Source organism: Haliaeetus leucocephalus, unplaced genomic scaffold (assembly GCF_000737465.1).
Source record: "Haliaeetus leucocephalus isolate CR32 unplaced genomic scaffold, Haliaeetus_leucocephalus-4.0 Scaffold1, whole genome shotgun sequence".
Taxonomy (NCBI): domain Eukaryota; kingdom Metazoa; phylum Chordata; class Aves; order Accipitriformes; family Accipitridae; genus Haliaeetus; species Haliaeetus leucocephalus.
Genome location: NW_010972437.1, coordinates 21,912,862 through 21,928,160, shown reverse-complemented (window position 1 = coordinate 21,928,160; position 15,299 = coordinate 21,912,862). Strand labels below are relative to the sequence as shown.

Sequence of the window (15,299 nt, the reverse complement as noted above, 5' to 3'; positions counted from 1 at the left end):
TCTTAAAGGATTGAAGACTTAAAAGGGAAATCCTTAAGTCTAACTGGAAACTAAGCAGTGCTGCTGACTTGGTTGATCAATCTGAATTTGTATGACTTTAGGGGATGCAACGTGATCTTGTTGTCCCCTTCTTTCCCACCACCCCAATTTGCTCTTTTTCTTGGTTGTCGTCTTACAACAGGCAATTTACAAACTCGGTTCAGGCTCCTTTTGAGAGAGTAATGTGATGCCAGTTTTTACCCAGCAGCCTTGTTTTTGGAGGATTATTCTTTTCCCTGTAGTAGGAATGAAAAGAACTTCTCCAAAGATGGATTCAGCCAAATACTCAGTTTAAACAAAATACAGTGGGTCATTTTGTGACCTCTACTCCCTGTGTACAATTCGCGTTGGATCCACTGCTTCTGTTCAAGAGCTGGACTTGGCCTAAACCCACAGTGTCTGTACTGGGAATCAGTGCTCAAGATCTGTCAGAAGAGCTCAAAGGGTGATGGAAACTTTGGCATTAAGTAAGGCCTTTAAGCCAGGGGTGCCAGCCAGGGGGTCTTAAAAGAAGCTAAGCTTCAAAAAAGTGTGGCGTAAGAACTGTGGGTTGAAAGAGAACTTGGTTAAGTGAAGCTGATTAAATGTGCTGTACTGTAGATAGTGGTTTCCTGACATCAGAATTTCTTTCCAAGTTTCTAAAATCTACTATCTAAAAAGCTACTAATAATATGTGGGGAAATAAATCATTACCAAAAACTCTGGTATCTTCCAGAGCAGCGTTTCTGAAAAGTAAGCAAAGAGGTGCTGTATATAGATCTGTCATAAAAAAAACTTATTAACAGATAATCTCATTTCCAAGCTCCCTAATGGAAATTGTAGGCTATATGAGTAGAGCAACAGTTAGGAGACAGTGTCAGATATCATTATACCCACTTTTATTTTGCGTAAACTGTTTTTTTTTTTTTAATTTGCTAAGACACATTTGCTATACGTTTTTGTTGCAAAAACAAACCCTACATAAGCTTCTGACATAATTCTCTATGCTTTTTCCCACCCTTCAATATTTTCCTGCCTACAGCTCTTAGGAGACTCCAGGAGCAAGGTACTAGTGCTTTCTTGACTTTTTATTTCTACTTTCCAACTTTCCCCACCCTGTTGCTAACGCCCATGATACTGCACTTGAGTTAATTTCTACGCTTCAATCCTGCAGTCCTAGTGGAAGCAAAACTCTGCTAGATTCACAAGTCCAAGAACTGCAGGACTGGACACTGGAAGGAATTCTGTAGCAAACACTTTAGAATATAGACAGTCTGTTTCCGATACGTTGTCTTATCAGTGCTGTTCTGTTAAGGTTCATTTAGGAGTTTGTTTTGTAGTATAGCATACAATTTGTTTTGCTACCATAATTCTAATATCCCTTCTCTAAGGATCGAAATTGTCAGAGATGTACCTAAGGGAATCAGGTCCTCTAATGCCATGCTATGGAAATGAGTGGGATTTGAGTACTCAGTTCCCTTAGCCTCTAGAAAAACCCTAGCCCAAACTAACAGAAATTGTCATCTCCTATATCCCAGTGCATTTCTAGAGTCACTTCATTATCAACATCAAAGTGACTGTGCATGCCAGCACAGATTCCTTCAGCTCTTTCTTCCTTATCTTTATTTTTTTTTCTTGAAATAGAGGTTGTATCATCATAGAATCTAACAATGGAACTGACCATTATTGACAGTAAAACAGCATATGATTTCACTTAAATATCTCACTTTCATGCTGGGGAAGGCAGGCCCTGCTCCCCTTAGTCACTCAAATAGTCTCATTGAAATCAGTAGGATCTGTCTTGCTCTACTGTGAGAGGTAAGCAGGCAGTGCTTGGTGACGTCTTTAAAACACTTATGTCACTATAACAATAGCATTAGTCTTCCTTTTAGTCATTAGGGATAGAATGTTTTTCTTTTGGCATTGATAAAACTATATATAACTTACTAAGTCTGAATTTCCCCTTTTCCAGAAAAAGCCAGTGAGAAGAAGATATGAACCCTATGGGATGTACTCTGATGATGATGCTAACAGCGATGCATCAAGCGCTTGCTCGGAGCGCTCCTATGGTTCCAGGAACGGGGGCATTCCACACTACCTGCGGCAGACTGAAGACGTGGCAGAGGTCCTGAACCACTGTGCCAGCTCCAACTGGTCTGAAAGGAAGGAGGGGCTCATAGGTCTTCAGAACTTACTGAAAAGCCAGCGGACTCTGAGGTGACCTTGATGGTTTTATAGTGTTAGTAATTCATGAGAGATGCCCAAAGTCTGCAGTCAGTAATACGTACCTGCCTTATGGAGACAGATAGTATCTTTCACAGCTCTGAAGGCTTTGTCTCCACAATGTGGGACTTTAATTACTTTTGGAAAAATTTCTGCTGTCATCAGTGTAATTTGTGTTAAATTTGTAGCAGTAATGTAGAAAGGACTGAGGTAAGCATGCTGTCTTCTCTTAGCCTTCCTTTGTCTCATGAAGACCTCCAATGGTAGGTGCTTGTTGCAGCACAGTGAGATTTCCCACGACGATGGTATTGTAAATGCGCCCAAAGGGTGGTACTGTTTTTACATTAGTCTGTTTGAACCTTCAGTATTTTCTTCCCTAGCAACTTGGTAGGTGAAACAAACACTCACTGCACTTACTCTAAAATGATTCAGGGTGTGTGTGTTTCAAAGATGAGATCAGACGATGCTCTCAGTATGTTGGGTATACTTTGACTCTTTATAAAGGCTGCGTTAGGTATAATTATAGATATTATTTGTAACTCTTAAAAAAAATCTTCTATCAGAAGCTTGAGTCTCCTATAAATGGTGTAGTTTATAATGTAGAGGGAAGTTTCTTAGGGCAATGAAGTAGGTGTACTAACTCTGAAACTTTGCTTATGGTAGGAGAGGCAGACCTTCTTCCCTTGTTGAAAGCCACAATAAACCCTTCAAACACCTTTGGCATGTCACATGTTAAAACACATCTTAAAATTACCCAATAATCATGTGGAAGCTTCATATGGCCACAGGTCATGTTAACTAAAGTCAACTGGCTCTTGGGCCGTAGACTTTTCACCCTTAGTTTACGGTGAAAGTGTTTGGAAACAAGCTGTTTATCTCTTGGTTCCTTTGAAGATAACATTCATGAATAGCTGTGATGTTTTTATTTTTCTGTTGTGAATACTATGCACTTAAATTATGACCAAGTTTATAAGTTGTTGTATGGTTTATAGCCCACCTACTTGGATTTGCACAATTGTTTCCATTTTGAAAGGCCTTCATACTGGCTGAAAATATTTGATGGTTCATGTTAACAGACTGAATGAAAATGTACTGAGAGCAGGCCTGGGAAGGTTATTCTCTTGCCATCATAAAAATATTCTACCACTTAACATGATGTGGTACAGTCCTTAAGTGGGAAGTGCTACAGGTTTTTAATATGGGTAGTTAGAGTCTCTAGATCAGAGATGCTTTTTGATGTGGTCTATTTACAAGTCTTTTAAAAGATAATTCCCACTTGTATGCTGTCTTTTTTCTTTATTTTAATGAACTGTCTGGAGAAACTGTGACACCTCATATACTTGTATGAAAAAGCTGGGTGAGACTTTGATTTTGCCACAAAGGTGTGTGAGGATTATAAACAACACTTTGAGTGCTGTTGGGGATAGTTCCAAGGGAGGAAAGGCTGAGAAGGTTGGGTGATGGGCTATTATCCAGATCAGTAGCTCTTAGCAGAAATGCCGGTAGAATTAAACTACTGTTTCCAACCCTGTTGGTTGCAGTGTTCGAACTGTACTGCTGTCACTAGTCCCTCAAGCTAGCAAGTTCTCTTAGCTTTGGTCCTGAATAATTTATAAACCTGTCCCAGAAACTACACCCCTGCAGAGTTATTTTTTTTTAATTTGATACTGGGTTTAGTTTTCTAGATTATATTTCATTTTGTTTTGCTTTTAGTCTGCTTCCTCCTTGATTCAGGGTTGATCTGGTGCCCGTTCTAATGATTAGATTTTATCATCTTGTTTGCTCCCACGGCATCTTGCAGAACATCATCAAGGTCATTAGTCCAAGGGGCAAGTCTGTCCTGTCTTCTAATTAAACCTGGTATCTTCTGTTGTGGTGTAACAAGTTTAATAAAAGGCAGTGATGTGGCTAGGTTTTCTTTAGTACTCCGAACTGAAAGATGGCTGATCCTATATTAGATGGGATTTGCATATCCAGAAAGATGTGCATGCAAAGTGGTGTGGTGCTTACCTATCCTCTTTGTTTCGTACGGCTTCATGTGGCCTAGTTCTCTAAGGGTTCCCCATAAGGTCTTCTAAATAAAACAAGGCCAACAAGTCCCTTAAGGAAATGTTCTTCCTCTGCCTGTTTCAGTTTAGTACTTGCATTGTTACCTCGGGTCCATGAGCTTTTAGAAAGAGACATGCTTATACTCGCTGCCTTCATGTAACCTTTGTCCAGAAAGAAAATGCATTAGAGTAATAAATAAGGGTTCATTCAAAGAGCTGCAATCTGCATGAAGTCAGGGGAGCGTTGTAGACTATAATCATTTTGAGACTCTGCAGTCTTATCTTGAATGAAGCTGACAGCTTGCTGTGGTGTTGTTACAAAGACTTTTTCCTCTACATCAAACTCTTAAGACCATTGGTTGTGTGCCCTTCTAAAATTTGGTCAGCCTTTCATGCATAGATTTATTTGAAAAAAAGTCCCGTACTACTTATAAACAAACTAACATAAAATACCTGTAGACTAGTAGCATATTCTGCCCTGTTCTGTGAAGCTTATTTTGAGAGAGAGATATGTCGGTGGACTATAGAATTAATGTCTTTCTGGAAAGAAGGTACCTGTAGTCAAGACCTGAATGGCTGTTCTCTGAGCAATCCATGTGCATTTCACTAGTTGCTCTGGTTTCATAGTAACTGAAAAATATCTAATTGCATCTTAACTATATTGCTCTGTTTTTCTTTGCACAGTAAACAAGCAAAACTTCTGCATTCTTTTGCAGTTTGCCTTGCAGGAAAACTAAGACTTGTATTTTCAAGACATTGCAGATAAGAGCTTTGGCACCAAACAGTTCTGCATTTGACTCAAACTCAGTATCATATGAAAGGGACCCTGTCGTGGTTTAACCCCAGCCAGCAACTAAGAACCACCCAGCCGCTCACTCGCTTCCCCCCAACCCAGTGGGATAGGGGAGAGAATTGGAAAAAATGTAAAACTTGTGGGTTGAGATAAGAACAGTTTAATAGGACCAAAAGGAAGAAACTAATAATTATGATAACAATAAAAAAATGACAATAATAATAATAAAAGGATTGGAATATACAAAACGAGTGATGCACAATGCAATTGTTCACCTGCCAACCGATGCCCAGTTAGTTCCCAAGCAGTGATCCACACCGCCCCCCCCAGGCCAACTCCCCCCAGTTTATATACTGGACATGATGTCACATGGTCTGGAATACCCCTTTGGCCAGTTTGGGTCAGCGGCCCTGGCTGTGTCCCCTCCCAAGTTCTTGTGCCCCTCCAGCCTTCTTGCTGGCTGGGCATGAGAAGCTGAAAAATCCTTGACTTACTCTAAACACTGCTTGGCAACAACTGAAAACATCAGTGTGTTATCAACATTCTTCTCATACTGAATCCAAGACATAACACTGTACCAGCTACTAGGAAGAAAGTTAACTCTCCCACCTGAAACCAGGACAGGCCCATACATCATTCTTTCCTCCCCTGGCATAAAAAGAACATTACTGAGCACCTAATAATTTCTTACTAATAGGAACTTAGATTGTGCCTTAATTTAATTATCTTCTGACTTAACTAGGTTGCCCACTTGATAATCTGGTTTCCATTTCTATATATTTGTCTCCTCAATGTGCCTGCTGTCAGCCTTTGGAGTCAGTTCTGGTATCTGTTAATACCGTGTGATTCTAGACTGATTTCACTGAGGCAACTGAGAGTTTAGACCAAAATATTTATGATTAGTATATACTCAAACAGCATGAAAGTTCTGATTTTACTTGGAAGTTTGAATTCCCTGACACAAAGGACACTTGAGAAACCTATGCCTAGGCTGCAGAAGACCCCGTGTTTCAGTGAGTCAGCAAGCTTGACACAGGCAGAAAGCGAATACCTCCCAAATGTGCACATTTCAAGTTGTTTTCTGCAATCCAGAATATAGAAGAAAATAGAAGCAGTAGAAAATACAAGTGTCTGGCTTATGATTTTTTAAAAAAATGTTTATTAGATTTCTTGATGTAAGACTGGTGTTCCCAGCAGTTAAACTGGAATGTCAGTTAAGGCTTTACCCAGGTACGGAGTTTTCAGAAGTGTGACCTAAGTAACACTAAAATAAAGAAGGTTAAATCTTTCAGCTGTTAATATTTATTAGCTTTTTTGCTGCAACTAAAGCTTTAGCATTAATATAATGTTTTATTTATGTATTTTAGCCGAGTCGAGTTAAAAAGGCTATGTGAAATATTTACTCGCATGTTTGCTGACCCTCACAGCAAGGTAAGATCACAAAGACTTGTCTCGCTCTCTTACATTACCATGTGTGCACATTGGACACTGTTCCAAGATGAATACTTTGTATTTCTACCCCTGCCATCTGCTGGGGGAAAACTGGCATTTATAAATCTCCTTGATTTTTATCTGTTCTACAATGAAGGGTTGTGTCTCAGTCTCTCTTATCTTGCTAGGAACTGGTTACTGCGTGCTTCCCAAGAAGCAGCCTAATGTCTTTCAGATGTCAGCTCCTGGAGCGAGAAGTTCAGTTTTACCTGTACTTCTCTAGGGAGTGTCTTGGTGATACACAGTAGAGTGGGGTCTGTGAAGGGTAATACATCATAGTTCAGCATCACGGTCACTGGGATTTGTGTATTTACGTATACAGCTGGGAGCAGTACAGGGTCTCACTGTTCTGGATCTCCTAACTAAAGTCTCTAGTATAGCCACTTTGCACTCTTTATAACACTGACCTTAAGTTAAAGGTTGTGGCATTAATTTACAGACATCTCTTAAAATGAAATAGGCTAGTTAATGGGGAGGTTGGGCCCATAGGCATGTTCAGACCCAGTGGTCTTCTGTGGACAGGTAAGTGGGAGCAGGGAGAGGGGAAAAGGGAGTTTTGTGCCCTTTCCTGAGGAGGTTTGCTGGTTGAGGGCAACCAGTAATGGCTGGGTAAAAACATTTGCCGTTGGGTTAAATAACAGTTTGAGAAAGAATAAGTTGTATAAATGTTTGTACTTCGGACCACTTGGTAAATGAGTTTTAATAAACAGTTATCACATGGAAATCCCTGGGCTGGCATAGTCGCCTGTCACAGGTCTTGGTCGAAGTGTGCATTTTTGGCCGTAATTATAGTCTGGACCAGCTGTCCCACAGGCCTTGCCAAGTGTGGGAGTTCCTACCTGTAAGGTCTTAATGTTTTGGTTCTCAAAGGTTCAGTATGTGTCATGGAAAGGGTGAAGGTGTAGCTATTTGTTTACAAAATATTTCCAATTTCTGAGTAAGGTGAGGGTTGATTGCACACTGGACTCAAGTATGTCCTCTGTGGCAGCGGTGACCTGTCGTCTGCACTGCTTTTATAGAATTACTGCTACAAACTCATTAGCTGTGGTGTTAAACATATGTAAACCTTATTACATATAAACATATGTTACTTTCATGACTGAGGAGACTGGATCTGATCCAAGGTATATAATGTTTAAGTAACTCAGCTGAGAAGAGATTGTGTTTTAAGAAAACGTAAACTTTCAATGAATGCATCTTTTATCTGTTGACAAACTGCATCTGAACAACCAGCCTAGATCACTATGTGTGCTAACGAGTGGTTTGTTTTGTTGCATGGCCTGCTTTGCTGTGGAATTCACAACAGAGAGTAAGTGTATTCTACCCCCTTCCTTCATTCGTTTTATGTGATATTTTAATACGACACATTTTAGACGTCTGATTTTTTTTCTTAGAGCAATGTAGTCACTAAAATAATTCATTCATGAAACTGTCTATAACAAAATCATCCTGAAACTCAGACTGTAATCCCCTCCCCTTTGATTATTTTTTATTTAAAGCACTGTATTCTTTTTTGTGACACTTGTTTTGTTTATAGGTCTTCAGCATGTTTCTGGAAACCCTGGTTGATTTCATCATCATTCATAAAGATGACTTGCAGGATTGGCTTTTTGTTCTCCTGACCCAGTTGCTAAAGAAAATGGGAGCAGATTTGCTGGGGTCTGTGCAGGCAAAAGTTCAAAAAGCTCTGGATGTCACCAGGTAGAGTACTCCGATGGCAAATGTTATGGAGGTTTTTGCAGGATTACAGGAAGGCATCTGATGAACGTTTTAGAAACCCAGCAGTGCCATATATTTTGAGGGCTCAGTCTTGATGAATACCAGAATAAAGGAGAACAAAGTTATGTCACTGTTTCAAGCATTGAATTAAAAAGGCCTGTCTCTTCTAAATAGATCACTTTTTAAAGCATAACATTTAAAATGTGTAACTGATTAATTTTGTTAATTTGTTTTTTTGGTGCGCATGTGCTTAGATATTGATTTTCTTTTTGATTGATGGAAAAAAAAATACTTGCAGTGTTCAGAATATGAATGGTGCTTTACCACAAAGTTCAGAGCATCTTTCATGTTGTTCAAACAGCAAATAATGGTAATGTCAGGATAAGACCTTGAATGCTACTGTGATGTGCACACCAACTCTGTAGTCCATGTTCTTTTCTAAGGATGTCCAACACAGGACACTGTTAGAATAAAGGTTGGTTCATCCTGGAAATAGGATAATTTAAAAAAAAAATAAATAAATTGTAGTAACAGGAGAAAATAGGATAGAGTAGGGAAAAAGAAGAGAGAAATCAAAGCCAGGTATGAACTCTGAGGACAAGATAAACCAGGCTGCTTCTAGAGATAAGGGAACAAAGCACAGCCTGAAATGGAGGAGTGGATGGGTGTGCCAAAAGCTGGATAAGTGTACAGAAAGCAGATAGAGTAACAGTGTGTAAAGGGTATTGATTTAGCCCTTTTCTCCAGTATTAAATTAGTAACTTAGCTAATCCTTAGACTTGGAGTTTCTCTAGTTGATGGTAAAGTTAAGAAGAAAAGCATAATAGGTGTTGAAATCTGTTGTGTAAGCTTCAATGTATCGAGTTAATTTAGTCCTGAAAATTTGTTGCATCATATTTTTGCCTTTGTTTTCTTTGGACAGGGATTCTTTTCCATTTGATCAGCAATTTAACATTTTGATGAGGTTTATTGTAGATCAGACCCAAACACCAAACCTGAAGGTCAGTATCAAAAGCCTTTTCACTAATGCATCAACGTGGTTGTCTTAGCTTGCCATGTGAGGCATACTATAAAGCATAGACTCATGATAAGATAACTTACTTTAAGTACTGCACGATATAGAAATGATATCGGTAACTTTGATTAACTCTCTTGTTCTCCATTTTAATAAATCTAAATATCTTTAAAATAGGGCCCTGTAACTCATCACAAGTCAGTAAGAGTTGGGCTTTAAGCACACTGGAACGTATTAAAGTTTAGACATGGAAAATTTCTTTTCACGCTGGTCTTGGTGGGAAGAAAACCTGATTTTGCAGGACAGAAGGGAGCAGACCCTGTCTGAATGGCTGGGAAGTTGGGATTCTAGGCACACCTTAACAAGTACTTGTCGTACAGATCAGACATAGCATGTGTAGGGTTTGGAGAAAGGAAAAAAAAAAACAACAATAAAAAATAATCAGAGCTTTCTGTTACTGAATCCTCCCAAAGGGATACTGTTGTGAAGACTGTTTTTCAGGAGGTTGCTGTTTCAAGGCTATAGAAACGCTGTAAACTCTGGAAGTAATACACATTTATCTTCCAGAGACAGGAATATACAGGATGCCAAATGACTCAAGTGTTCTTTCTTCAGTCTCTCAAATTTTGTGTCTTTGGAGACTCCAGCATCAAGCATTTGGTTTGAGACCAAAAGCTATGGTTTGGCATCCAGAACAATAACTGCTGGTGGAAACAGCGTGATGGTGTACTGATTTGCTTATGCAAACACACAAGCAGACACATGTATTTCAAGCTAGTTCTGATACGCCATTGCGAACTTTTACGACACAAAATTTATCCTGGGTAGAAAGTGGCTCTTGATTTTTTGAAACATGACATAGAGACATGTCACAGGGATATTTATTTTTCCCCCATGTGACGTGTCTTGTCAATCTGTAAAGGTATCTGTTTGTTATAGGATAAATCCATCTTTGCTAGCACGTGAGCTTAACAAATCCCTTTTCACTTCTCAGGTAAAAGTTGCTATCCTGAAATATATTGAGTCCTTGGCAAGACAGATGGATCCAACAGACTTTGTGAACTCCAGTGAGACAAGACTTGCTGTATCTAGAATTATAACTTGGACAACAGAACCAAAGAGCTCAGACGTGAGAAAGGTAATAAGCAGGGATGATGAAGCATTTGCAGTAATTATTATTCTTCCCCAAAAAACCCCAAACCCAACAAAAACCAGTCATAAAGGCAATGAAAAATACAGTGATTAGATTCTAATGTAAAAAAAATGGATTTTACATACTTTACTGTCCAAACCAAATTGCTAATTTAGTGAAGACACATTTCTGAAGCATGTCTTCATATAGGTATTTTTTTCCTAGTAGGTACTTAGCTGTGTGACTTTACTAGTACTGTGCAAAATGAGATCATAGTTTGAAAATGTGCTTTTTCTTGAGCAGTCTGGAAATATCTCTAGGTTTTTGTTTATTTAGGTGAAGGCTCTCTGCTTTGTAGACTTAAATCCAGCACAACTTCTGTCTTATAGTATTGTTAAAAGAAAGTAAAAGAATCAGTAAGCTGCCAGGGGCTCTCAGTTCTCTTAAGAGCTGTGTGTTTATCTCAACCTGGAAAAAACTGACACATTTAGGTCAGGCCTGGGTAATACAGTTACCTTGTTCTTTATCTTGCTCTAGATGCAAGTGTCAGGCAAGCTAAAATGGGCCCCAGATAGTGATACTCATCTCTCCCAAGAGAAAAGTGAGACTTAGCTTTATGTACCTGGTACCTGTAACACAATTTAAAACTACCTTCTCTTCCCAGCCCAGATGTAGAAATAGATTCCAGTAGGAGTTGAAGGCTTTGAGATGTACTTGGATTTAAAAAAACAAAACACTTTAAGCATTTCAGAATGTAAAAATTGTATATTTTTACATTCTACATGCACTTAAAATGTTGAAATAATACTAGAATAATGTATTATTTTATAACTTTGGAAATAAGAAAATTATTTTTGCTATTAGTGATTATTTGGTTCTGCTTGAAAAATCACTGGGTATTAAAGGTGCTGCAACTGCAGCATTATCTGACAGCTGACACAAGGCTTCAAAGAAGCTTTTTGGGTCTATGCTGTTTGCTTTCTGACATACAGCTGATTGGATCTAGAGAAAAATGTCTTATCCTCTTTCTGAAGACTTTCTGCAGAGGTTATTTGCACCAGTGTGACTGAAATTTGCTTCTGCAAGATAGTCTGCCTCAGAAAAAAAGGATGACTTTAAATGCTGGACTTAGATCTGGAATAATGCATTTCCATTTTGATGCTTCCATGTACAAAGTCAGAAAGAATTAAACAGGCAAAGAAGCTGCTTCTCTGTTACAGTTCAAGTAAACCTCAAGCAGTGTACCCTGGTGGCCTGTGAGAGGGAGTTGTGATTAATTTAAGTAGAAATATACAGCAAAAAGCAAAATCTCTGCATAGTGCTTGGCAGAAGAAATATTTCACCATTAGGGGTCATCATTGCTGCATGCAAAATTGAGTGAAGAGTATCTGCAGCAGCTGAAAAAATTGGCTGTTTGCTGTGAAGCTGTGGGATGTGGGGAGTGGGTGTTCACAGTGTGGTGTCCATCCTGTTTGAAAGACTTGCAGAGCTCTGGCAAAACTTCCAGCAAACTCCACCTGAGCAATACCTGGGCAAGTCCCTTGGGGCTGACAAGAGATTACAGAATCTAAGTGCTTTTTATTAAACCTGCATGTGACTTGGATTTGCCTCTGATGCTTGTAGCTTTCAAATAAATTATTACACAGTTAAGCTAACTTAGGCTAGTAAAAATGAACACCCAGGTGATCTTTATTTCATCATACCGTTGCTGTACTATGATTTTATTAAGAACACAGTACAAACCACAGACTTTAAAAGAAACACTGCAGCAAAGGATTTACAAGCAATCATTGGCCATTCTCTGTCAGGACTGTAGTTAACAGGCTAATAAATTCATTATGCAGTAACAAACTGGATTATCAAGGGCCAACCCAGACCAATAAAATGTTCTGAAGAACACAATTAAAAAATTGTTGTCTTTTTTTTTTTGAGACTATAACTTGGAAAAAAGTACCTTTTTTATATCGAGATGATTCATTTAAGCATCAGAAGATGCTGCCCTCATGGAAGGTATTATGGTGGCCTTCAAGATCTGAGGTTTTCTAAGTGCAGAGCAGACCGTGCATTGTAAACATAAACATTGTCACAACCTAAAAATGGAGACAGCAATTGAGGTTATGGGGGAGATGGAGAAGAACCAGTTCAGTCTTCAAATGATCAAAGTACTACAAGAGGCCTGTAAAAAGTATAAAATAAGGTAATTTTTCAAAAGAATCTGGATTTGAAACCACCAGTGCAATCAACTCAACTCCTGTAAGCTGACAAGAGCACACTTCGGTTTTGGTAGCGAGGAGTCTTGGCTGGTGTAGTCCAGTCCACGTATAGTACTGTGGTTGACTTCGTGGAACAGAGATGCCAGTGCTCAACTACCCCTGGAGGCAGGGACTCGTTCCCCCAAGAAATGCAGTCCCGCAGCCAATGTGGTTCTCACCCAGATTTCAGTTACTGAATGCTACCTTAATGCAAGTAGCATCTGTGTGCATGATGGCCATGCTGTTCTGTCTGGATTTTACCTTTGAGCAGATGAAGGTAAAACAAGCTTGCTTATGCTGGTGGTGAAGTATAAAAATTACCTCTGTCAGTGGAGAAAGCATGTGGCTGCTTTAGTCATACAGATCTGATCCTATGGTAGCAATCAAGGGGTCTTTGAAGAAATGGATTATATTTTTGGTCAATAGTGAGATTATCCTTTCATTAATGATCATCAGTCCATTACTACTATTCATTATGTGTGATGGTCATGGAGGTCCCAGCCCTGTAGTGTTAAGGCTCTGGAGAAAAATAGAACAAAAAGTGGCATTTAGTCCAAAAACCTTTTTAAAACTGAATGATACAGCTTTATTAATAAACTTTGCATAGTCTTATGATGACTACTTAAGCACATTTAATGAGCACGCTTAACCTCTCTGACAGCTGACTTTGAACTACAGATCATGTTTTATAGCTAGTGAAATCAGAAAGAAACTTAGTCAAAAGAAATGCTGTTGTGCATAAAACAGTTTATGTTCTCGTATGGAATGATATCTGTAGCAAAACAAGCTCTGTTATCACAATAAAAACATGATGTACTTTGAGGAACATATGGTTGATACTACAGAGTGTCATTGACAAAATATCGTGATTCCCTCTCAGGGTAGAAGCCATTTGAGCTGCTGATAGTAGCTATGAACTAGGTAGGGTCAAAATTATTGTCAAGCTTTATGTTTAAAATAAGGTGATCAGCAGTGTATTATGGGTAAATATTTGTCTTGGTTTAAAGTTTGTTAATACTTCTGGGTGTTTACCCTGCATTCAAGTTAAGATTTAGTTCCTGCAAGCAGTGCTAGGAGAAAGGTGAAAGACGTTTGTCCTCCGTGCTGAACAAAAGCCATTGGGTAGGAACAGGTCACGCAGCACTCTGTGGAGACCTGGATGGGATGAGGTTCCAGTGCAAGGAGAGCACCTGTTGGTAGTTTCCACACATACAGCCACCTTGCTGCTTTTTCCCCAAGCAGAACATATCAATGGGTGGGGCACAGATCAGGATTTCAGATAACTGAGCTCTAATTTTGATTGCAGTAGTGTCTAACCTTGTGTGATGCACCTGACTTTCCTCTGCCTTGGTTTATTCCTCTCTGTAACATGGCATTAAGTCTGATTTTTTTCCTCTGGAAAGTGGTTAAGATTTGATGAAATCATTTTACATAAGCTAGTCAATTACCACACAGAAAAGTAATACAGTGGCAACAGAAATACTGTGGTGACTGGTCTGAGGACATTAAGTCAGTAACTTTACCATGTTATCACTAATACTGCCAGCAAAGTTACTGTGCAATCCTTACGTAGGTGAAGTGCTTGTTGAATTTGGATGACAGGCTCGGGCTCTGTGTGGGAACGTACTTTGATCTTGGAAAAGAGCCATCAGTTTGAGAATGGAAATGAGAACGAGGCTTCTGCTTTGAGTCTGGCCAAAGCCTAAAGAAGCCTCCTGTCCAAGGCTCGAGGGAATGGAAACTTTTATTAAACATGAGTGCTCAGCATTTGAGGGGTGGAGTCATCAGTGAGGGCACACAAGATCTCAGCGTTTAGGAGGAGCTTGTACAGGCTGAAGGGGAGCAAGGCCTTCTGAGGTGAAGGGCCAGTGACATTGCCTACTGTCTTGTTAATCAGCCAAGCTCTGGTTTTAACAATAAATAACAAGATTTGTATTGCCTGATCGCCATTTGGACTACTAATCTTAGGGAAGAAGAAATTTTTCCTTTGTGCCAGATACCCTGACTGGCTTCTCTGTTGATGAAACATTCCTACAGCAGTTCTATTTTACAAGCCTGAATGCCATTTTACACGTTATGGGCAGCCTTGTGTCACATGTACGTCATGTTCTGCCTTCCACTTATGTAACTGGGAAAACTTTTTCTTTCAACTGTCCTGCCCATTACTGAGTTTGGCCAAGCTGCCCTTGAGTACAGACAGTGGATGGGACTTGGTAAGAAACTAGAACCGTTGCAATGAATCCAAAAGCCCAGGAGAGTGCATGCGTTACTGTTATTTGCATGAAGTCCCCCTCAGACTACCTAGGGGTAGGGCTCTCCTTGGATTGGCACCACTGGTTTGCAGCTGAAGTCTAGAGGTGTCCAAAGAAAACAAGTTTGGGATCAGATTTTTTCCTAAAAGTGATTAATTGAGAAACTGTTTCTGAATTATATGGGAAAATAAGGAAGATTTCAGAGAGAAAGCAACAGGTCAACAAATTCTTCATATGCTCAAACAGCCAAAGAAGATGTAAATACATCTTCAACTAGTAGTCCTAGATGTCATTTCTTGAGAAATATTGATGCAGTCACTTTGATAAGGAAATAATATCTATCAATAAGTCCAGGG

General features: G+C 39.3%; 1 protein-coding gene across 4 annotated transcripts in view; it reads left to right on the top strand.

Moving 5' to 3' along the window:
• CLASP1 (cytoplasmic linker associated protein 1) overlaps positions 1-15,299 on the top strand; it is a 176,912-nt gene that overhangs the window by 121,528 nt on the left and 40,085 nt on the right. For 3 of the 4 annotated variants that reach the window (XM_010568686.1, XM_010568680.1, XM_010568672.1), the window contains exons 23-29: positions 1,061-1,084; positions 1,991-2,235; positions 6,450-6,513; positions 7,880-7,882; positions 8,111-8,274; positions 9,215-9,293; positions 10,302-10,445. In XM_010568686.1, coding sequence (XP_010566988.1) covers positions 1,061-1,084; positions 1,991-2,235; positions 6,450-6,513; positions 7,880-7,882; positions 8,111-8,274; positions 9,215-9,293; positions 10,302-10,445 — 723 coding nt within the window. The remainder of the gene's footprint in view (positions 1-1,060; positions 1,085-1,990; positions 2,236-6,449; positions 6,514-7,879; positions 7,883-8,110; positions 8,275-9,214; positions 9,294-10,301; positions 10,446-15,299) is intronic. The other variant, XM_010568695.1, reaches the window with a different exon arrangement.